The sequence below is a fragment of the Porcisia hertigi genome, chromosome 24 (genome assembly GCF_017918235.1).
Source record: "Porcisia hertigi strain C119 chromosome 24, whole genome shotgun sequence".
Lineage (NCBI taxonomy): Eukaryota > Euglenozoa > Kinetoplastea > Trypanosomatida > Trypanosomatidae > Porcisia > Porcisia hertigi.
Window position 1 is genome coordinate 365,049 of NC_090583.1, and position 22,915 is coordinate 387,963.

At 58.4% G+C, this 22,915-nt stretch overlaps 6 protein-coding genes across 6 annotated transcripts; all 6 read left to right on the forward strand.

Annotated features, from left to right (window-relative positions):
- Window positions 1-261: 261 nt before the first annotated feature.
- JKF63_05631 (uncharacterized protein) lies at window positions 262-9,072 on the forward strand (the record flags this gene model as incomplete). Its single annotated transcript, XM_067901588.1, has 1 exon — window positions 262-9,072. The coding sequence occupies one exon, from the start codon at window positions 262-264 to the stop codon at window positions 9,070-9,072; it is 8,811 nt and encodes a 2,936-aa protein (XP_067756854.1).
- A 1,511-nt stretch (window positions 9,073-10,583) lies between these two features.
- JKF63_05632 (uncharacterized protein) lies at window positions 10,584-12,443 on the forward strand (the record flags this gene model as incomplete). Its single annotated transcript, XM_067901589.1, has 1 exon — window positions 10,584-12,443. The coding sequence occupies one exon, from the start codon at window positions 10,584-10,586 to the stop codon at window positions 12,441-12,443; it is 1,860 nt and encodes a 619-aa protein (XP_067756855.1).
- A 665-nt stretch (window positions 12,444-13,108) lies between these two features.
- Window positions 13,109-14,449, forward strand: JKF63_05633 (uncharacterized protein; the record flags this gene model as incomplete). The annotated part of the gene is made up of 1 exon (XM_067901590.1): window positions 13,109-14,449. The coding sequence occupies one exon, from the start codon at window positions 13,109-13,111 to the stop codon at window positions 14,447-14,449; it is 1,341 nt and encodes a 446-aa protein (XP_067756856.1).
- An 896-nt stretch (window positions 14,450-15,345) lies between these two features.
- Window positions 15,346-15,858, forward strand: JKF63_05634 (uncharacterized protein; the record flags this gene model as incomplete). Its single annotated transcript, XM_067901591.1, has 1 exon — window positions 15,346-15,858. The coding sequence occupies one exon, from the start codon at window positions 15,346-15,348 to the stop codon at window positions 15,856-15,858; it is 513 nt and encodes a 170-aa protein (XP_067756857.1).
- Window positions 15,859-17,430: 1,572 nt separating this feature from the next.
- Window positions 17,431-17,943, forward strand: JKF63_05635 (uncharacterized protein; the record flags this gene model as incomplete). Its single annotated transcript, XM_067901592.1, has 1 exon — window positions 17,431-17,943. The coding sequence occupies one exon, from the start codon at window positions 17,431-17,433 to the stop codon at window positions 17,941-17,943; it is 513 nt and encodes a 170-aa protein (XP_067756858.1).
- Window positions 17,944-21,005: 3,062 nt separating this feature from the next.
- Window positions 21,006-22,874, forward strand: JKF63_05636 (uncharacterized protein; the record flags this gene model as incomplete). Its single annotated transcript, XM_067901593.1, has 1 exon — window positions 21,006-22,874. One exon carries the CDS (start codon window positions 21,006-21,008, stop codon window positions 22,872-22,874), a length of 1,869 nt encoding a protein of 622 aa, XP_067756859.1.
- Between the last annotated feature and the right edge of the window lie 41 nt (window positions 22,875-22,915).

A 22,915-nucleotide genomic window follows, 5' to 3' on the forward strand; every position in this document is an offset into this window, starting at 1 on the left:
TGTCAGGTTACATCGCACCACATCATTCTTGGAAAAAAAAACAAATTCTTCTCTGTGTGTTTGGTGCGTCTGTCTGTGTGTCTGCCGGCCAGCGTTTTGTTTTTGGCTAGCACACATTGGCGACAGACATACTCCATAGCAGCCCTCGTCTCTTCCTTGTTGGCGCCAGCTTCACCCACCGTGTGCGTTCCTACTTCCCCCCCCCCTCCCCCAGGTCAGCAACACTTGCTGCGTGTGTATCCTGCACTTGGTGTGTGGGGGATGCTCCGCAATGGGTTTGGCGACATGACCGCCTGGGGCGGCGGCGTTAAGGAAAATGCACTGATAAACGAGTCCTCCTCGCAGCAACGCACAGCCAAGGCCCGAGCCTACGCAGCAAATGTTCTCATGAAAGACAAGGACGACGCTTGTCTGTCGCTCTTGCCCGATTACGCGGAAAAGCGCATCTCGTTGCATCGACAGCTGCGTGGACGTTACAACCCCACACAGGTCCCCCTCTGTTCGCTGTCGTGCTCCGCGTACTTGAGCGCCGACGACATCGCGCAGTTGGCGGCGTTGTTTCGAGATTTTAACTTGTTTTCCGACGAGGTGATCGACACCCTCGACTCGGACGAGAGCAATGGCAACAGCAGCAGCAGCAGCAGCAGCAACAGAGAGGGGCAGGACGAGACCTCAGCGACTGCGGGGGGGACCGCGACAGCGGCGACGGTCAAGAAGGGTAGATCCCCATCTCCCAGGCCAGGAAGCAAAGCGCGAGCTGTTGCGCCTTCCGGCGCCAAGTCTGGTGGAGCAGGTGATGCTGTTTCTCTGCCGGAGGTGGATGTGACACAGGGTAGGGTCGGGATGGGGCTCCTGCGGTGTATTGCACGGCCGCCGCCGACGGTATCACCTGAAGGCTCCTCGACTCCTTCCGGGCCTAGGGCTGGGGGTGTTGAGACCGCGACAGCTAGGGCAGCTCTGCAGACTCCATTGCCCACTGCGCCGTCAGCTTTGAGGAGGGCGGAGGGTGGGACGATTGCACAGATGCCAACGAGGATGGCGGTAGCCGGACGGTGTGAACTGTCGGAGCCGTTCACGAGCGAAAGTAGCGACGCTGCCTTGTCCATGGGATGGCTTGTAGAGCTGCTTCTGGAGATGGTGATCGCGAACTCAGCCGACGCGGTCAACATCAGTTGTGGAGGGGGTGGGGCTGTATCCGCAGCAGCACCAGCAGCGACAACACCGGGACCGCCTCCGCCCCTCCCTGTCAAGTTGCCGTCTCAACCATCGCCTGGCAACAATACTCATCCTTTCCATCAAAGTCCCACTCACACAGCGTCAGTATGCTTGAGCACCTCCCCAACAACCGTCTACCAGGCTCGCCGCCACGATGCGCGTATGGCTCAGTTGTGTCACTTCAAGGCAGAGTTGACTGCGTGGGCAGAGCACCTTGCCCAAAAGTGTGATGAGCGTGAACACCGGGCGGCGTGGCAGCAGTGCGCTGTGCAGGAAAAGATCCTGCAGCGCTACCAGGCTTGTGTTGGCGCCTCGCTGTGCAAAAGGCCGAGCGGGTCTTCGCTTAGCTGTGTACCTGGAGGCACTTCTGCCGGGCATCCCTCGCGGGTCGACGCGTTGGGCTTTGCTAACCTCGAGGCCACGGGCGTGCTGATGAACAGCAAAGTTGGCGGCAGTGCCCTTGCTCGCGGCGGCGATGGAACTGGCAAACTAGGTAGCATCAGCTGGGCATTGCCGGACGCGGCTGCCCCTGAGACCCCGAAAGATACTTCCTCACCGAAAGAACTCAGTGCTCGAAGCGCCTTCCCGCAGGGCTCTGCTGAAGGGCAAAGCAAACCACCCACGGCACTTCAGTCACGCACACACACCGCTGCGGTGCTAAAGCGGCACCCAGAAATCAGAGGTCATTCAGGCACCAACGGTATTCCCTCTACACCTCCGATTCCCAGCGACGGCGGGGACACCACACCGATGCTTTCTCCAACTGATGTATGCCATTCGACCAGCTTCTCTCTCACGGAGTCGATATCGCTCTTGCCACCCAACTTCACTGAGGGGCAGGTGGATGTGGGGCCTCCGTCCGCGAATCTGTGGGCAACAGAGGTCGGTGGCGGGGCCACGGATCGAAGCCTGTTGGCAGTGAAGGCGAGGTTTGGAGCTCCTGCCCTGAAGGAGCTACTACAGCAGCCAGCAGAGCTGTACGCGTATCTGTGGACTTCAAGCACTGCAGCGAGGGCGTCAGAATTGGAGGGGGACAATTATTGCCTCAATCAGCCTCTAGGGGTCGCGCGCGCCCCCATATCGCCACAAGTCCCCGGTGTTCATGGTTCTCCCGGCTGCGGCACCATAAGTCGTCCAACCAGTGGTTCGTGCGGTAGACGCAACCGGATAGCTTCAGTGCAGTGCCTCGTGTGCTGGAGCGACGTCGCAAGTAACTTGCTTATGGGCCTGGAGACAACGTGGTTTTCGCAGCGGCAAGACGCTTCCTACGTGCGGGTGCCGACGGTGCTCTTCGAGGACACGGCAGAGGGGGTCGCATCAAAGACAGGCTTGCCAGGCCGCTGCGTGGGCGCCGCCGGCGGCGTTCAGGCTGCACCGCACCACTTCACCAACCCCCACCAGAATGGAGACGACGACGATGAATCACTCATTGAGACTGCGCTCGGGGGAAACACTAGCAGTGGTGCCGGGGTCGCGGGGGGTGGCCAAGCGTCCCGGCGCCGTCTGCGCAAGGGTGGTTTGGGCAAAGATGCTGCTGCTTTACACCAGAGGGCGATGCTGCTCAACAGCCTCGACGCAGCCGCCGAAAAAGCGCTCAGTGTTCTTCACAGACAGTCGGCCGACCACCTTCTGGTCCCCCCAGGGCAGCGTTACATGGTAACGAGCAGCAAAGACGGGCTCCTCAAGGTGTGGGACACGAAACACGGTCAGTTCGTGTCCACAATTCTAAACGTTGGGCAGTCGTTGGTGCTTGCGATGAATTTTCTACACGGTGGTGAGTTCCTGATGGTGGCCACGAGCGCGGCGGAGATCACCATCGTGAACTTTCCCGCAGGGGGAGTACTGCTGAAGCTGCGTGGGTGCACCTCCTTGGCAACGGCAGTGACCCAGGTCAGGCAGCCATCAACCGTCTACACAAAGCGTTATGGTCTGAAGCCCGGTGAGTGTGGCCGACACAAACCAGCGCGCAGCGACAGCGGCAGTTGGCTCGGTGCGGCGGCCGCCTCCCGGCTTATGGAAGACATGGAGGCTGAGAGCGAGCCCATTCTGGCGCGGCCCATCGTGGGCTACGTCGCACCCACTGCCGCTTTTTACGACGCCGAGAACAGCTTCTTTTTTTTCGGCACCCTGTGTGGCATGATAGGCTGCGTGGACATGACAACGGTATTGTCACGCACAGCCCTGCACGCCGCAGCTACGGGCGCTGGGTGGTCGTCTCCGCTTCATGTGCACAGCTCCGTCTTTGCCCATACAGAGATGTATCCGCCGGAGGTGGGCACCCCTGCAGTGCCTTCGACAGAAATGCCGTTGAAGTCTCTCGAGTGCACCGCCCCAAACTCCTGTTCGCCTACCGCTCTACAGCGCACGGGACGCGCGGCGTCTTTGCTTTCTGGGTTACCAGAGGGGGCGACCGGGGCCACCAGGGGCGCTGGGGTGCAGGTGGGCCACCTCTTCTTCTGCAGCGTAGGCCACTGCGTTGTTTCCTCCGACCACAACGGCGGAATCGTGCGCACCCCTTTCGCGGCGGCCGTTGACACCCTTGACTGTACTCTTGGCACCCCGACCGTGGTGACGGTGACCCCCAAGCCTATTCGTCTCATGGTGGGTAGTGGCAGCGGTCGCCGTTTTGTCACGGTGCACAGCGACCGTCGTGCTTACTTGTGGGCTGTCGGCCGTACCTCCACGGAGTGTCTTCACCAGTACCCACAGGAGGCGTATGACATCATCGATGTCTGTTTCGTGCCATTGCATCAACAGGTTGCCCTACTCATGGCGAATCACAGCATTCGCATCTACGACGAGAGGGGGTCCCGTCCGTTGACCTCCATCCTACCTCCGCGTGGTCTGAGCAGTCGGGTCGAGGACATGGCCTCCATGACCCTCAAGTACTCTGCCATGGACTTTGATGGCTGCCTGGCTTACTTGCCCATGACTCAACGGTTGGTCTGTGGACTGCGCGGCCCCATTCTGTACGAGCTTTCAATGCCTGCCTCAAGACAAAATGATGGCTTGTTGGGCGCCACGGCGGGTCTGGAGATGTCGGTCAGGACTGATGTCACTCAATTGAAAAGGAGATCGAATCCGGCCGATGCCGCCTCCACGCGATTGACGGAGGAAGTGCGGGCTGTAGAGGTGCCCACCAAGCCTTCGCCGTCGTCGCCAGAGTCTTTTGTGTTGCCGCCCCCGGTGCTGGTCGTGAATAATGGGTCGTGCAATGGGCCAACTGCCACTTCTCACGCGGCGATGAGCCAGTCCACGAATCTCGCGTTGCAAAGCACAAGCGCCGCACACGCCTCGGCGCCCGTGGCTGCTTTCGGCTCTGAGGAGGGGGTCTCGGGATTTGATGTCAACATCACCAGCGCCGAAGATGAGGAAGCGCGAGCTGCTGCGGCTGCTGCGGAGGCAGTGGCGCAAGAGGAGGCGCAACGCCAGCGCCAGATGAGCGATGCTTTGAAAAAATGCCATGAGCGGCTGCAGCCTTATCAGACCCACTCCTCAGCGGTTATTGGGCTCTTGCTCGACACCGAACATCGCGAGCTACACAGCTTCAGCTCCGACACCTGGTGTGTGTGGCAGTACGAGACAGGTAAGCTCCTCCGTGGGCCTCTGCACGTGCCGCTCGCGGCGGAGCAGGAGCTGGCGTTGCGTGGCCGGCGCGCGCTCCTGACGTGCTGTAGCTGGAGTACTGAAGGGCGTACTCGTGTGCTGGCTGGTACACGCGACAGCCGCGTGCTGACGCTGGACACACGCGTAGGCGCCGTTGTAAGCTCGACAGACCCGTTCGTGCAGAAGACCCGCGGCCTAATGTCAGGCACTGACAGCCGCAAGGCCTCTGGAGATAAGGACATAAGTGCAATGTGCAGGTCTGGCAACCGCGCTGTGTTATGCAGCGGTCGAGTCTGCGAGGTTCGCCGGTACGAGGTCACGGCTTCTCCGAAGCCCAGCGGCGAGGAGGAGTTCATCTGTATGCGAGTGGAGCTGCCCTCTGTTGCGTCACCCGTCGTGCCGCCGGTAGCACAAGGTGGTGGGGCCACCGTTGCTGTCGGCACGGCAACGGCGGCAGCCAAGGCCACGAAGAGCACCACGGGCACTACCCCTGGTAGCTGCAGCGACGCCACGATCACTGCCTGCTGTGTGGTGCGTGAGTCTCACCTATGCCTCGGCACAGCCGACACACAGCTTTTCTTTTACCGAATGGTTGACAACAGCAGCCCCCTGCACGTGGAGGTGCTGTGCGATATGTATGGGGTGCCGGACGTTGGCCGCGTGGTAAGTTTGAACTATCTCGGCGACACCATGCGCGATGTGCTGCTCGCAGTGGTCGACACAGGGGTCTTATTTGTGTACTCTTATACGCAGCAGCGCATGCTTGGGCGATACAATTTTCCACTTTTGGGGTCAAATGCTCTCGCTGACGCGCCTCGAGCCTTCGCGCCACATGGATTCCCGCGGGACCCGCGACGACAGGAGCACTACATCACCAGCGTCGGTCTCGCGCGCGAAGTGACAGGGACGCCAAAGTTGTCGTCGCTGATAATCGCCTCTGGGGACTCGGCGGGGTACGTGCATATTGTGTCTCTCACCAAACTCCTTTCCGAGGTTTCCTGCACTACCCCGCGTGAAGAGGGCGTGGGTGGCGCCGCGCGCGCCTATAAGACGGGCGAGCTGCGCGCATCGGCTTCCTTTCGTGCCTCGAGTGTCGGTTTGTCATCCTTGGAAATGCTCTTCACCGACCCGTACCCCAAAGCGGTGGATAGGTCTCATGGTAGCGTGACGAAGGCATCGTCTTCGACAGAGCAGCTAACCCAGTACGACAGAGGAAGCAACCTAGGTGGCTCTCTTAGGATGCTACTCACCCCGGTCTCAGAGCCATCAACGATGCCGTTCTTCGATCCCCACCTCCTTGTATTCGCTGGGGGATTCGACGGCAACGTGCGGCTCTTTCGCCTTTCTCCCAGCGCACTGACGCATTCGGAGTTGCCGCCAGCGTTTTCCCACCTTTACTCCTCCGCCAACAGCGTGTGGCCGCCGCTGCATTCCCAGCACCCGGTTTCCAACGCAGGTTCTCAGCGACTGTCATCCATAGCGGCGAGGTCGCTCAGCTTGACGGGGCGCAACTCATTTCTTCGCACCTTCGATTGCGGCAGGGCCTCACTATCGAGCCTCGCCGTGGGCGTCATGCGCTACGAGGTGACGACAGTCGGACTCCATGGCGTGGACTCGTGGGTCCTCGGCGACCCCAACACCTTCAGCGATGTTGAGCAGGCCGTGATGATGATTGCGTCTCGCCGCGATGGCTCCGCTGGCATCGTATTGCAGTCCATCCTCGACGACGTAAAGAGTGGAAAAGGTGGTACGGGGGGATGCGACGCGGCAACAGTCGCCGGCAGCGGTACTGGAGAACGCGTTCATGCTGCCCGTGTGGTGTCCACACTGCCACAGGAGAGCAAAGCTATGTTGCTCTACGATATCTTGCGCAGCTCCAAGAAGCAGCACCTAGGCAGCCCTACTTTCGCTCCCGTCGCCAATGCACAGCAGCTGTCGCATCAGCCGCGGTTAGCCGAAACCTCCACTGGACCCCTCGCGGATGGGGCCGCCCTTCTTCAGGGCCCTAGTACACCTGGGTCGCGATCGCCGCCGCTGCCGTCCGCGGCTCAGAGCGTGTCACCCACCACAAGGACGGCCGTTGGCCGTCCACAGGCTGTCGCAACGCTGTCTGGGAAGGAAGACGCCGGTGCCAACAGGGGGATCGTGCGTTGCCCAGGCTCATGCGTAAGCGCAACACCCGCACCAGAGCCTTTTCCCCGACCGCCACCACCACCCTTGCACCTCCTGCCGCATACAATCGGCGAGCTGGTGCGCGATACGCTGCCGTCGTCGTGGAATCGCTCCTTCACTACACCAGGCGTCATCGCTGCCCTTTCTTCTTCTGACTCGCCCATATACGGCGCTGAGGACTACATGGGCGGCGGTGACGCTCAAGACGTTCTTGTACCGCACCCGTACTCTCACCCAACGCCAAACCGGCTCGTGCGTATGTACCCAGTGTCCCTACTACGGCACATGGGTCTTGTGCATCCCCTTGACACGACTCCAGATGTTGACCCAGAGACTGGGACACCCCTGCTTATCTCTGCGGGTGATGTTTCCAAGCTCTGGAAGAAGGCTCGGCTGCCGGGGTCCGAGAACAAGAGCACCGCCACGTTAACGCCGATGTCCATGGGTGACTCATTCATGATCAGCTCTCAGTCGATGCAGCCTGCACTGCCGCCAATGGGGCTTGACTCTGTCCCATACGTGCCGCGCTACAGCTCGACTATATCGTCGACCTCTTCCTTTGACATGAGCATTCCGCGGTACAGGAGGCGCATGACAGCGGTATCGTCGCAGGTGCAGGTATCTTCGATTTGCGACGCCGCGAGGATTTCCACTACGGAGGCCGGGGAGATGCAGAGGTCCACGAGGCTTGACACTGAGGACACCTCGGCTGATCTCCCTGTCTTCTTGACCGAAGGGGGGATAGACAGGGCTCGTGCGCGGTCGCCCTACGAGATGCGGGGCGGCTCTGTCAGCCATTTTCCACCTCCTGCGGCTTCACTGATGCAGATGTCGGTGAGCCCGAGCTCTCGTCGGTCAATCATAGTGGATGAGAGGCCTTTTTCAGCGGATGCAGACTGGTTACAGCGGGTGGCCATCCGCGAACCTCCCACGACAGTTTTGAAGGCCGGCCCTGATGCGACCGGAAACGGCGGGGAGGCGCCATCGCGAGGGACCGCCTTGTCCGCAAACCCGGGTCCCTATCCCGCGTCGGCGAACCGCTCGCGCCAGCCGGTCTTACCACCTGCTACACCCGCTGTACCTCAGCCGATGGCAACGCAGAAGCTCACTTACCTGCGTAGCGCCTTGAAAGATGTCGATGCAGATGTGATCCGCATAAGGTCTGATCAGATGATGCTGTCGCACATAGCCAATCAATTGGATGTATCGCTGAGGGCCCTGCCACCGCCGCTTCCGGCTCCTGAAAGTGCATCCGCCCCCGCTGGGAATGTGAACCTTTTTAGTAGCTCAACAAGAGGCACTCATACCTGTGGCAACTACACTGCTCAGCTTATGCGCCTGTGGCGGCAGCGCTCTGGCGACGCGGTGGTGACGGCCGCTATGGCTGCCATCGACACCTTCAGAGATGAGAACGCCGCCGGAGCGCCAGGTACTTGGGCTGCCGAGGACGCGAGCACCACCACCAACGTCCAAATCGGTACAATTTCTTCAACGTCAGACGCGACCGCTGCGCGCGGGGGAGGGTCAAGGCTGGCTGATGACGGCTCGCTGATTTCGGAGATGAAAACGAGTGGAAGGAAGGGGCCTGAAAGGCCAATGATGTCGCTAGCTCAGCGCGATCCTACAGCGATTAGCCCTTCGCGGTCAAGCCGGCGGCAGAGCCACGGAAGCCAGTCCAACCCCCTAATGGCGTACGCCTCGATGCTGCAGGCAGGTCCTTCTTCAGCTTTTGGTGTCGAGCTCCTAACTTTGACGCTGCCAAGTGAGCCACAGGCAGGTCCGACTCGCCTATGGCGCCAGGCTGGCGGGCACGACAAAGCATCGTTGTCCGCTCGGGCTGCTGCGTCGTCTCTCGGGCGCGGGGCAGAGGCCACTGTATCAGCGACATCAGCCAACGCCGCTTCATCCAAGTCGGTGCCTCACCTCGGGACAAGGTTACCCATGATTGCTCTGCAACAAAAGGTGCAGCCAATCCAAGTGAGCCTGCCATCGACACTCCGCTCGGATGAAGGGGAGCGAATCTGGCTCCGGCGATTCGAGGCCGTCTTCAACAGCACAGGCACGAGTAACAAGCGCTGATACCCACTCCACAGAGGACGCCATTCTCGTCTACAGAGTCGCATCTCCTCACCTCTGGTTTTGCGTCTTTCCCCCCCTTCTTCTCGTACGAATCTCGGCATTTGCTGATGTGTACTTTGCGCCGAATGATGTTTTGAACTAAAAGGGAAAAGAAGTTCGCTTGTCTCCTCTTGGTGTGTTGCGCGCGCGCTCTCTTTTTCTTTTATGCCTCCTCACATACACACACACACACACACACGTCTTTACTCCGCTATCTCATTTGTTTTTTTTTCTCCTCTTACTTCACTTTTGCAACTCTCTTCATCGCTTCACACCGAACTCGTCAGCCAGTGAATCCGTCAGTGTGAGAGTGTGTGTGTGTGTGTGGCTACTTCCATTCCCCCCTCCCCCTCCCCCTCCCCCCCTCCTAACACCATATCTAAGTTGTACTGAGTGGGGAGGGAGAAGGCCGCTGCGAGGGCTTCAGTACTTCCGTTGTTTTTCTCGCACCGCTTTTTTTGTTCTTCTTGCACCTCAAGTAAATCTCTCCACGACCGGCTTCTCCCCCTCTCCCCTACTTTTCTCTCTCATTCTTACCCCCCCCCTCCACACACACACACACACACACACACACAAACGTTGAAGTTTACAACACAAGCGCTTTACACGTTGTTTTTTTTTTTTGGGGGACGGCCAACCACCCCCTTTTTTTTCTCCCGCCATCCCTTGCAAAAGTGTTTGAGCATTTATGCATTTTGTCTGTGTGTCTCTGTGTGTGTGTGTGTGTGACTTGCATATCTTTTATTTTCGATGTACAGTACAGTGGAAGATTTGAATCCACTCTACCTCCACCCCTTGTATGCATTCGTCTGTGTGTGTGTGTGTGTGTGTGTCTGTGTGTGTGTCTACCGATGTAAGTTATGGGGCCAATTGCAATCACCACTTCCATCGTCACTAGCAGTGAGAAAAAAGAAGAGGGCAACCAAGGAGAGTAAAGAAATGACTGTCTCTAGACAGAGCCCCGCCTCTTTCACCTGAACGTCCGTGTTGTCTGTGCACCGTAGGGCTACACAGCACAGCCCTTCCATGTGTAGGTGGACTTGGCGTCCGAAGCTTGTCTTCGCAGAGGGAACGCCCGCCCCCCCCCCCCTCCCCCACCTCCCGAATGCGTCTGAACGCATGCACTTTATGGCACTGAAGGTACACCAACCATGGGATCTCGCGCCCGCTTCTCTAGCCCCTCCCCCTCCATCCCCGCTTGCGCTCTTGTCTACCACATTTTCTGTATTTTGTTTGCTTGCTATTTGCTCTAAAGCGCTGCGCCCCTCCCCCCTTCTTCCCTCCCCTCCCCTCCCTTCCCCTGATCCTCTGTCGTCCCTCTGACTTTGTGTCACGGCTATCCTTTTCTAGTGCTCCACACTGAGGTTTCTTTTCAAGGTTCTAGGCTGACAAACGTGGCGGCGGCAGGAGGAGAGCGCTAAGGTGCCACGGCCGTGTGCACAGACGCATTAAGAAATACTTACCGACACACCATGACTTACCTTCTCCACCCTTCGTCCTCGTATACCGCCCCGGAGACGCCGGGGCGCGACGGTGCCAGCAGAGACCTCGGCGGCGGTTCCCTTAGCGTTCTCCTGCAAGGGGTGCGCTCTCTTCTTCATGGTGAGCCGTCTCCGGTGGCACGTGCAAGCAACAACACCGTCGATGGGAGCGGCAGCAGTACCAAGCGCTTTCAGAGCTCCCGCGGGGTCCAGCTCTCGACAAGCTCTAGCGGTGCAGGAGCGGCGCATGTGTCTAGGGTGTCGGGCGCCGTCGGGCACGGTGGCAGTTCTGCCCGTTCTTCAGGTACCGCATTTCCCTGGCCTGCCTCCACGCCTGTCGCGCCATCTACAGGCAGCGAGTCTCTTGTGCACCTTGGCAGGAGGGGTGCCGGGTCCGCTAGCGCTACCACAGATGCCACCCTATACGAGCACGCTGTGCAGTACGTTGACTTGGAGGAGGTGCTGCGGTGTCCCCTACCACCGGTGCCAGGCTGTCCAACGCCGTGCACCTTTGGCAGGCACTCGACAGGCTTGAATCGCAGCGGTGGCGTTTCCAGTGCCACGACGGTCTCACCGCCACCGCAGCCGTCGTCGTCACCTCGGCCACTGCTGGTGTTCCGCTGCATCGCTGCCGACCCTGAAACGGGTATTTCCGTGTACAGCACCCCGGTCGAGGACTGTCCGATGCACCTCATGCGCGCCTACGCGGTGCTGCCGTGTGCACCCAGGGATGTTCTGCAGTACATGGACAATAACATCCGCCCTAGTTGGGACACACACCTACGTCGTAGTGCGCTGCTCCGAGAATTGGCACCACCTGCGCAGTCAAAGGAAGTGAAGCGCCAATACCGACTTTCGAGCTTCATCAGCACTTCGGAGGCAACCCTGGGTCAGCAAAGCCCAACCAGCTTATCGGGGCAGAGCCGAGCCACGCTCCACCCACTGACACCATCCGCGCTCCGTGCCACCGATGACGTCGGTGGTGAAGGCAAGAGAGCAGCGGTGTCTGACTCTGCCATTGCTGCCTCTTCCTCGGCCGCTGCCTTCCAGTACCTGCCTGGCCAGCGCCGTGTTGCAATTCACTATCTCGAGACACGCACCCCCGTTCCGCTCGTGCAAGACCGAGACTTCGAGATTGTCACGGCAGAGGAGGTGCGGTGTGATGGTACAGCTTACATGAAGGCCTTCTCTACCCCGCTAGGCTACCACATGCCGCTCGATCCGCATCAGTCGCGTTACGTGCGGGCAGTGGTGCTGTTCTCCGGCATGATTGCCCGCCCCATTGATGCTGCCTCTCTGGAGGACGTGTTGCCACCTGTGCTGCTGCGGCGCCATCGAGCAGCATCCCAGCCCCGTACCATGTCAGGAGATGATGTACAGAAACGAAGGCTGCATGTGTCCACCACCGTGTCTGATGATGCGGCAGTTGACACCGCGCCGCGTCAGTATTGTGTAATGGAGTACGTTGGCCTTGTACACCCGATGGGTTTACTGCCTGCAGTGTTGGTCAACATGGTGATCTCAGCTCAGCTGAATGCAATACGAAAGTTGCAGGGCTTCATAATGCAACACCCTATTTCTTCCCTCCGACCGAGGTCTGTGGAGTGCGCCCCAGCTAAGGGGGCGACTCTCCCGCCGCTCCGGGAGTTGTCGGGATCGTTGCAGTCGCCGGCGGACTCACCGCACAAAAAGCACGAGGGAGAGAGGTCTCCGGAAGGCAGAGCGGCGCAGAGGGAAACGCACTTCAACGCGGGGTCAGGTCCTATTCACTCATCACCAGGCCATGTTGCTGAATCTCGCGCCTCTCTATGGTGGCGGCGCCAGAGGCACCGCCTCTTATCGCATTTGTAACTCAGCGCTTGAATTTGCCTCGGCACACACACACACACACACACACACACACACACACACACACACAGACACACACACACACACACACACACACACAGACGCACGCACGCACGCACGGAAGAAAATAGAAACATTGGATAGACGGCATATCAGCTGGTCCTTTTTTTCTTCGTAATGCCGCCTGTTCCTCTTCGACTGTGCGTGGTGGGTATATCGACGTGTTTGCACGTCTTGGCCGCTCCCGTCTGTTTTATCGTTTTTGTCATGCGCCTCATTCTTCACAGGAATTTTTTTTGTATGTTGATCGAAAAGGGGAGAGGGAGAGGGAGGTGTGTGTGTGTGTGTGTGTGTGTGCACATCATCGAATGAGCCTACCCAAATTTCAATTTTAACCCCTCCTTCCCCCCTCTCCAAGTGTGCCTGCACATCCACCGCTGAGTCGCGATCTATCCATCGTCGTCGTCGTTGTCATTTCGAAACCGTTTTCTCCTCTCTTCCTCCTCATTCTCTCCTCTCTCCTGCACACACACACACACACACACACACACACACACACACACACACACACACACACACACGCACACACGCACGCACATTCAGTCTGAGGGAGTCGACTCCATACCCACAACGCGTCTTTGGACCTGCGCACTAGAGGCTCTGCATCGATGTTGACCACATTTTGCTGGGTGCCCAAGGGGGCCATGAAAGCCACCCCGATCTTGTCCACAGACACTGCTGAGCAGGCACGCTTGAAGCTGCGCCATCAGCACCCCGAGTACGTTGAAGATGAGGAGCAGCAGAAGAACGCCACCCAGACTCGGGCTGCCGGTGAGGAGGCGAATAACCACAGCGAATACGCCGATGACGACGACGAGGACGGGCTAAACGCGAACCTCGATGACACGCTGCGTGTCTTTGCTGGGGGTGGCCCAGGCACTGTGCTCGAGGAGGTCGAGTCCGACGATGATGAGGAGCTGGAGGACACCACCTTCAAGCCGACCGATCTGATTTTCACCGTGGCGTGCGCCGATGCACAGACTCCTCGGCTGGAGCTCTACGTCTACGACGAGCCCGAGGACAACATGTACGTCCACCACGATATGGAGATCTCTGCCTTCCCGCTTTGCAGCTCGTGGCTGACGGACGGCACCATGTCCATGCTAGCCGTGGGGACCATGCTCCCCTTCATCGAGATTTGGGCATTGGATGTGATGGACTCGGTCGAGCCGGCCATCATTCTCGGCGGGTGCGAGCGCCATTCCTTCAACTATTCGAAAAAGACGCTGAAGCAGAATTTGAAGGCGGACTCACACACGGATGCGGTTCTTTCCGTTCAGTGGAATACCGTCGCGCAGAACATATTTGCCTCGGGCAGCGCCGACTGCACCATCAAGCTCTGGGACCTGAACCAGGGCGGTGTCTGCCTCGGTACGTACAGTGAGCCCGATAGGGTGCAGTCGCTTGACTGGCACGCGACGGAGGCGAACCTGCTGCTCTCCGGTGGCTTCGATGCGAGCATGGTGCTCCGCGATTGCCGCCAGCCCAACCAGACGGCGCAGCGCTACAAACTGCCAGACGTCATTGAACACGTTGAATTCGTTCCCACGGCTGGTGGGGCCTCTGGATCAGCTCCTGTCGTGATGGCATCGACAAGCGGAGGCCACTGGGCTGCGTTCGACACGCGAATGGCAAATGGAAAAGTTCACCAAAATCCAGCTACACCCCTATGGCAGCTGCAGCCACACTCGGCGGACACGACGTTTAGTTGCTCTCGGCAAGTGCCAGGCCTTTTCGCGACGGGCGGCAAAGATGGCGAGATCGCGCTATGGGATGGGCGGGACAGCAGCACCGCACCTAAGATGATCGTCTCGCGTCGCTACAAGACAGGCTCGGTGCTCTCTCTCTGTTTTCACCCGAACTCGCCCCACATTTTGGGTGCCAGTGGGGCGTCCGGCGCACCGCTGGTATACACCATCACCTCCGACACCCATGATGTCTTTCGGTGAGGGAGAGGGAGTGACACAGGGTTTGTTTACGAGTGGCACGAAGACGACGCCATAATAAGTCAAGAAACAAAAAAATACGGCCATCATCACGTTTAAACGATCACCGTTGGGGGGGGGGGACTACACCGCTTCCCTCGACCCCCCCCCTTTAAACACAAAATCAAGCGCACACACACACACACACACACACACACACACACACACACACACACTCAGAAGCCATCCTGCAAAAGACCTTTGCCTTTCCCCTGCATTTTAGTCCCTGTGTGTGTGTGTGTGTGGTTTTCAGGAGCACGTCGCAGTGATATAGCGGGGTGGTGGGGTGAAGCGAGAGGAAGCGATAGCCACTTTTTTCCTTGTCGGCCTCATTGTTTTCCCTCAACCTTGTCTCTAAGGTCATTCCTACTTCAGTTGACTTCGACGTGAGGGTGATGAGAGTGATACACACGAAGGGAAAATAGGACACATGCGTGTCTACACATTTTGTACTAATCTGCGTGCGTTGCTGCGGATCCCGACCATCGGAGGCCAGAGACGAACCCACCTAATGCATACACACGCTCGGGTGCTCTCGCCTTCTTTGTTTTCTTCTCGAACCCTATGCGACCTTCTTAATAATGCTCTCTTTCTGTCAATATTTTTCTCTCTCCACTATCCCCCACATTGCATTCCCTCGTGCAACACGCACACACGCACTCTCTCACGCTTGTGTCTACACCAATTGGCATGCAACCTCTGTGCCTATTTGTCCGCCGCCCCCCCCCCCCCCCCCTTGTGTGTGAAGCTCAGCTCTTTTGCTGCTCAAGTTCTATTCACTCTCACTCCCCGCCCCCATTAATCCTCCCACCTCTCCAGCCACCTCTCCAACCACCCCCCACCCCCCTACCACACCCACAATGAAGATCTTCAAGGACGTTCTGACTGGCGCCGAGGTTGTGTGCGACAACGACCGTCCGTTTGCGGTGGAGGGCGACATCGTCTACGTTGTGAATGGTCGCTACATCGACGTGGGTGGTGAGGACTACGGCATTTCTGCCAACGTGGACGAGGACGCTGCGGAGGGCGCGACGGGCGATGTTGCGGAGGGCAAGGAGCGCGTGGTGGACGTGGTGTACAACAACCGATACACGGAGACGTCGTACGACAAGGCGTCGTACATGGCGCACATTCGCAACTACATGAAGCAGCTGCTGGAGAAGATTGATGACGAGGCGGAGAAGAAGGCCTTCCAGACGAACGCTGCGGCGTTTGTGAAGAAGGTGCTGAAGGAAATCGACGACTACCAGTTCTTCATCCCGGAGGGCAACGACGAGGATCCGGACAACGGCATGATCGTGCTGTGCCGCTGGGAGGAGGAGACGCCAAAGTTCTACTTCTGGAAGGACGGTCTGAAGGGCGAGCGCGTTTAGGCGTGTCGCTGCGGATGGCGTTGCCGCGCATGTGAGCTGCACTTGCACACCCCAGCACCCGTACCACGCTACACGACCCCTGCCCACCCCTACCCGCCGCTGCAGGAGGGGTCGGGTGCGCACGCCTGCACATATCACATCTGCCGCACGCGCGCGCATTTCCAGTGCATCGCATCACGTCGTACGCCGTCCTCACTCGCATCCCTCCCTTCTCTCACACACACACGCACATGCACACACACACACACACACGTATGTTTTTCTGCTCGTCTCTCCTTCTATTTATAGTTTATATTTATTCGTGTATAAATAGAAAGAGGTGCGCGGAGAAAAAAAAGAAAAACGTACTGAGATGAGGATGCATCGATCCGTAGCATCACTGGGGGTTTAGTCGGTTTCCTTCTTCTCCTTTTTTCCGCCTGTACAGGGTCCAGTCTGTGTATGTATATGTGTGTGTATATGTGTGTGTGTGTGGGGGGGGAGGGAGGGAGGGAGGGAGGGAGGAAGGAGGTTAGTGGCTCATGTTGAGGCAACCGCTGGTGGTTTTTGGTAGTGACGTGTCGAAAGCGTGGAAGCGTTGCTCCGAGACATACCCCCTCCCCCCCTCCCCACCACACCCCTGTGTGGATGTGTTGGTCTGTGCGTGCGGCAACTCTTTTAACCAATGCCAGAGAAACGAAAAATAAGGGGGATCGGACACCCCCGTTTCCTCCAGAATATAAAGCGCAGTAAAGATTGGCCTAACAAGTGAAGAAAGGACATCAATAAGAAGCGGGGTAGAGATGTATGGCCACTCCCAACACTCAGAGAACTTGCGCGTGGCCACTTAAGAAACATAATTGACAGACGGCAGTGTGCGCATACGCCGATCGCGTACATTATACATGTGTATGCTCGTTTTGCCCCCACCGCGGGAGGGGGGGGGAGGGGTGGGCGGTGGCATTGATCCCCGCTTTTTCCCCCTTCCGTTCAAGGAAGAGCATTTATTGGACTAGAAAGATGGCCACCTCCACGTTTTCTCGCCGTCTTACAGTCCGCCCTTCCTCGTCTTCCGTGGGTCCCCGCCTTGGTAGGCGGGGGGGGGGGCACTATTGTCGGTCTCGCATTCAAGCAGAGAGCTGCAGTGAAGAGGATAATATCCACACATGTAACGCCCTCCCCCCGCCCTCAGAAAAAAAAGTATATATATATATACACGTGTATACGTATGCGTATCGGCTTTTATCCTTTTTTTATATAGGGTGGGGGCGCGCATTGTGCTGAGTTTCTCAAAGCTTTTATGCGACCTTCTTAATAATGCTCTCTTTCTGTCAATATTTTTCTCTCTCCACTATCCCCCACATTGCATTCCCTCGTGCAACACGCACACACGCACTCTCTCACGCTTGTGTCTACACCAATTGGCATGCAACCTCTGTGCCTATTTGTCCGCCCCCCCCCCCCCCCCCCCTTGTGTGTGAAGCTCAGCTCTTTTGCTGCTCAAGTTCTATTCACTCTCACTCCCCGCCCCCATTAATCCTCCCACCTCTCCAGCCACCTCTCCAACCACCCCCCCCCCCTACCACACCCACAATGAAGATCTTCAAGGACGTTCTGACTGGCGCCGAGGTTGTGTGCGACAACGACCGTCCGTTTGCGGTGGAGGGCGACATCGTCTACGTTGTGAATGGTCGCTACATCGACGTGGGTGGTGAGGACTACGGCATTTCTGCCAACGTGGACGAGGACGCTGCGGAGGGCGCGACGGGCGATGTTGCGGAGGGCAAGGAGCGCGTGGTGGACGTGGTGTACAACAACCGATACACGGAGACGTCGTACGACAAGGCGTCGTACATGGCGCACATTCGCAACTACATGAAGCAGCTGCTGGAGAAGATTGATGACGAGGCGGAGAAGAAGGCCTTCCAGACGAACGCTGCGGCGTTTGTGAAGAAGGTGCTGAAGGAAATCGACGACTACCAGTTCTTCATCCCGGAGGGCAACGACGAGGATCCGGACAACGGCATGATCGTGCTGTGCCGCTGGGAGGAGGAGACGCCAAAGTTCTACTTCTGGAAGGACGGTCTGAAGGGCGAGCGCGTTTAGGCGTGTCGCTGCGGATGGCGTTGCCGCGCATGTGAGCTGCACTTGCACACCCCAGCACCCGTACCACGCTACACGACCCCTGCCCACCCCTACCCGCCGCTGCAGGAGGGGTCGGGTGCGCACGCCTGCACATATCACATCTGCCGCACGCGCGCGCATTTCCAGTGCATCGCATCACGTCGTACGCCGTCCTCACTCGCATCCCTCCCTTCTCTCACACACACACACGCACACACACACGCACATGCATACATGCAATGCAAATGCTTCCACTTACTTACTTATACCCCCAACGTGCGTGTAGTGCGCCCTCATCTGTGCTTCACGAGCATCTTCAGTAGGCGATGCGAATCATTGAGGTACGTGTCTGTGTGCGTGCGTCTCTCTCCTTCTGTGTGTGCATTAGTCTGTGTGTGATTGTTTTTGTTTATGTTTTTTTTTTCTCCCCTGTTTAATGGTTATCTTGTTTTTTTATGTTTTTTCGTTGTTTTTGTGGCAGTGTTTGGTGGTGGTGGTGGTGTGTGTCTCTCTGTGTGTGTATATATATATGTATATATATACATATTTACATAAACACAACACCCAAAAATGTATTCGCGCATATAAATGCGGCTGTGCGGTTTCTCTCTCTAAAAGGTAGACAGAAAACAAGTGGTCTGAGGTGCGATGCTTGAAGATAAGCAGTGTGGCACGAAACACACATACACACACACACACACACGCACACACACACGCACCAAAAATAAAAATAAAAAATGTGAGGAAAAATGCTACAAAAAAGGGCGAGGGACACTGCAGCAGCAACGCTTTCGAAAATTAGCTGCAAAGCAGACACGCTCGCTCGTCCCGCGCACTGCCCAGCAACGAAAGGGGATGAAGAGTCGAGGGACGATGAGTAACACGAAAAGAACGAAAACCGACCATACAAACCAACAAGAATAAAAGGGTTGCATTGACACCAATGCACGCAGTGCAAAGGAGCCGCCCCACTTGCGTGTGTGTGTGTGTGTGTTTGTGTGTTTGTGCATGCGTGTTCGTATTGCCAGTGAGCGCATCGTTAGTGCAGGGAGGCTTTCCTTCTTTTTGGCTTTCATTCAACACCCGTGAACCCCCCAAAAATACAACTGATTCGGATGTCCATCACTTCCCCCCTTTCCCCCCCCCCCCCTCCCCCACTTCTCCACTTTCGATTTCTTTTGTGATATCTGTATAATCCTTTTTTTTTGCGCTCATTCCGTGTTTTGCGTCTTGGCCACAGCGAGAGGCATGCCTAGCCGCTCGACCTGACGTGCAAAGAAAAAAAAGGACGCCTACGCAGAAAAAAAGGGAGCGATCATTTTCAGGGATCGTACACACAGCGGCGCGGGTGGGATGTGACATCCCCCCTTTTCTCCCTCTCCCCTTGTGCCTCACAACTGCAGGAGTCTCCTCCCGCCTTCTCCTTTGCTTTTTGTTTTTTGAATGCTCGAGCCACATTTTGGTCTTTTACTTTTTTATTTCTAGAGGGCATTGGCACCGGCTTCACAACCTAGAACATTACATAATATTGCCCCATTCTTTTTTTTCCTAGACATTCGCACTTGTTCCATGGCCAGCACCGCAATCGTAATCGCATGCGCCCCACCCCTCATTCCGCCGGAGCTGCGGACGATGTCGCACCAGCGTCGGGGTGTATTTCAGTCAACAGGCGTCTCAGTGAGTACCTCCACCGACACCGCTCTTCTTCTTCGCCGCCGCCGCCGCCGTCATGCGTGACGAGTGTAGCGTTCCTCGATGCTCTTGCGAGGTATCCTTTACCAGTCGTCTCGGCCGCCACCGCTTGCGATGTTGCCGGGTCAGCACCGCCACAGCAGATGCATCAGCTGTCAGTCTGCTCTTCTTTGCAACACCCTTTATGTATATCATCGGAGCTGGCAGCGTCCACATCTGCTTCGCCAATGCAGATTCAGAGATCGACTGCATCGCTGCACAATGAGGGACGCATGTGTTTCAGTGACCCAACACAGTCGCATACTGCCAATTGCTTGGCGGCTTCAATACATCAGTTCTGGGCTCTGTCATCTGTGCCGGCGGCTTCGGAACTGCAGCAGCGCCCACCACCGTGGGCAGCGTTTTCACCCTTTCGTTTTTGTGCGGAGCCGTCGTTTCACGCCACTCTCCAAGGCCTTACGGGACTCGACGGCGACACAGCGAAGGACCATGAGCCAAGGCAACATGTTGTGATGCCACACTCGCAGCCGACTCGTATAGTGACTCAGCCCTCCTCTCCCCCTTTTCATGCCAAGGGGAGTGCGTCGCCGCGGTACCCGACTGGGGAGGGCCTGCATGGCAAACGGAGCAGCGTTTCCGCTTTCGCCACTTCTTCTCCGGAGGCCGGCAGCATCTCCTTCGATGCAGCACTGGGTGCTCCATGGACAGTGATGGATGCGTTGTGTCACGGCTTTGCGGCCTCGACTAGGCCCTCCCCGCACCGCCGCAAGCGCGCTCGCACTGCGACTGCCGCATCGGCCTCACCCAATAATGCGGAGCTCACGGATTCCGCACATGATCGCCCTGGCGACAGCTTTATCCGAGACAGAGCGGGGGCGATTTCAAAGGACGGGCCGCTTCCAATTGTCACCAGGGCAGCGGCACAGAGTGCGCTGCCCACTGATCCGTCATTCGATGCCACCGCGTCGTGTCTCTGGCGGGCTTCTCCAACAACGCTATCCGACACAGCGGATCTGCTGCAGAGCCGCGTTTCCGAAAATGATGATCTCCTTGGTCTGCTTCTGGGAGTGGGGCAGAGTGCATCGCGGCCGCCGGAGATTTCTGGTGAACGACCTTGCCGAGAGGCGCGGCTTGCAGAGGCTGTGGGGGTGGCTAGGGCTGGGCTGAGTTCAGAGAGACCAGGCGCGACAAACGCCTCAGCAGAGGGAAACTGCGATGTCGCCGTGCCCCGCACTGAAACAGCCTGTGGTCCGGGGAGTGTCGCCACGCCTGTGAACTCCGACGGGCTTCCTGCGTCTTGTGTGCAAAGCAATCAGCTGTTAGCGTCTTCGCCTCCGACAGCGTCAGCCACTATGGCGTCCTTGCCTTTGGGACAGGTTGCGAACGTATCTGGTGAGGCAGGCTTCACCCATGGTGCAGGCGACGGTAACAATCGGGAGCACGTGCTCGTCTCCAGCGTGAGGGACCTCAGGGACACGTGCGCGCGACTCGGCCTGCTGAACACGGGCTCTAAGGCGATTCTGCAGCAGCGACTCTGTCTTTACTACGCATCTGCACCGCCACCGCTACGCAGCGGCGCTGATGCTCCGCTCATGTCGCTCTCTCCCGATGCAATTGGATTGGGAAGCAAGACTCCCACTTCACGCTCCACCGGCTCTCCCCCACGGACTGTTTTCCGCTACCGCAGTCCGTCGCATCCATCAGGTTCTGTTCCGCCCGCATCTGCCGCTCCCGCGGTGGCAGGTCCTCTGTCGGGCACCCTCGGAGGCGAGGGAATAGGCGCGCCCACGATGCAGACGGACATGGCCGCTGCACGGGGGGATGTTGCAGCCCCTGCAGCTACTAGAGGTGTGGCCCCGGGTCGGCGCGAACGTCTCGTCCCACCCCCTACGCAGTTCTTCCACGATCTCGCCGCTCGAAAGACACAACCACCTTCCAAGGCAAGTGGCACAATCTGCAACGCACACCTCCCGGCCTTTCTTAGCGCCATGCGATCACAGGAAGAGGAGCTCAAGGGCGAGATGAGCCGTGTACACTGGCGGTGGCTCGTGGACTTCCGCGAGCGTGCGAGTGCGCCGCGTGGCGGCGGCAGGCGTCAGCATGAGAACATGCTGGACGTGTTCCGCCGGCAAAATGTGTCGTTTACATCAGCGATGTTGCCGGCAGGTGACTTTATGCTGTGCGTGGAGCTGTCCTCTGAGGAGGCCGACGCAATGCAGGCGTCTGGCTTAGCCGCGACTACCAAGGCAAGTGCCATCGTTTCGAGCGACCCCACCGCCCCTGAGGGTGCCGCGCCGGTTCTCAGCCACGCTTGCTCCCTAATTGTGGAGCGGAAGACGGCCGCGGATTTGGACGCTAGCGTGAAAGGCACACGCTACACAGAGCAGCGGCGACTGCTCGCGGCGTCGCCGTTCCGCTTAGTGATTTGGCTGATCGAGGGCACGGACGTGGCAAGCGGAGGCGGCAGCAGTTTCTTCTGCGGCGGTCAGCGCCGCTGCCGAGGTGGTGGCGGTCTTGAGAGCAACACGCAGCCTGGTTGTCGAGGCTCATCGCCCACGACGGCTTCGCCGGCCGAGCGCGCGCGCCAACGCGTCGACTCGGCGTGCGCTTCCCTTGGCCTCCACGGTGAGGGCTGGCTGGTGGTGCGCACCCGCGACACCACGGAGTCGGTGCAGTTTCTGAAGCTCCTTGCGACTCACGTGGCGCGGCAACTCGCCAGCTATCGTCTCCATATTCGCTGTGCCAGCGCGACAGATGGGGTGGTGCTGACGGGCCATCCGCACTCTGCTGCGTTCGAGGACGCGGCGCAGTACTCATACCCCCAGCGCATCGGACGTGCCGTTGGGGGAGACGCCTCTTTGGGCCGCTTCGGCTGCCGCATCTCATGTGGTGACGCGTCAAGGACGTGCCTGTCAGCCGCGGTAGCGCTTCTGCAGTTGGCTCCCACCAAGGCATGCCTGCAGTCCGTGGCTGCGCTCCAACGGCACCTGCGCGCCAAGACGGCATTTCCGCGCATGCTCATGTGCGTCCGCGGCTGCTCCGCCGCGCTGGCGTCGCTGCTGTCCTCCAAGTACGGAACGCTGCTGAGGTTTTGGCGTGAGTTGCGACAGCGCGGCCAAGAGGCGTGCGACGCAGACCCCGACATCCAGCGGCTCACCACCGCTCAGAAGAAAGTGTATGTGTTGCTGACCGAATTCCTGCTCGCCAAGGACTACTTTTAACGCACGCGGAGTGGTGGTGGTGGTGGTGGGGTTCTCAAGCG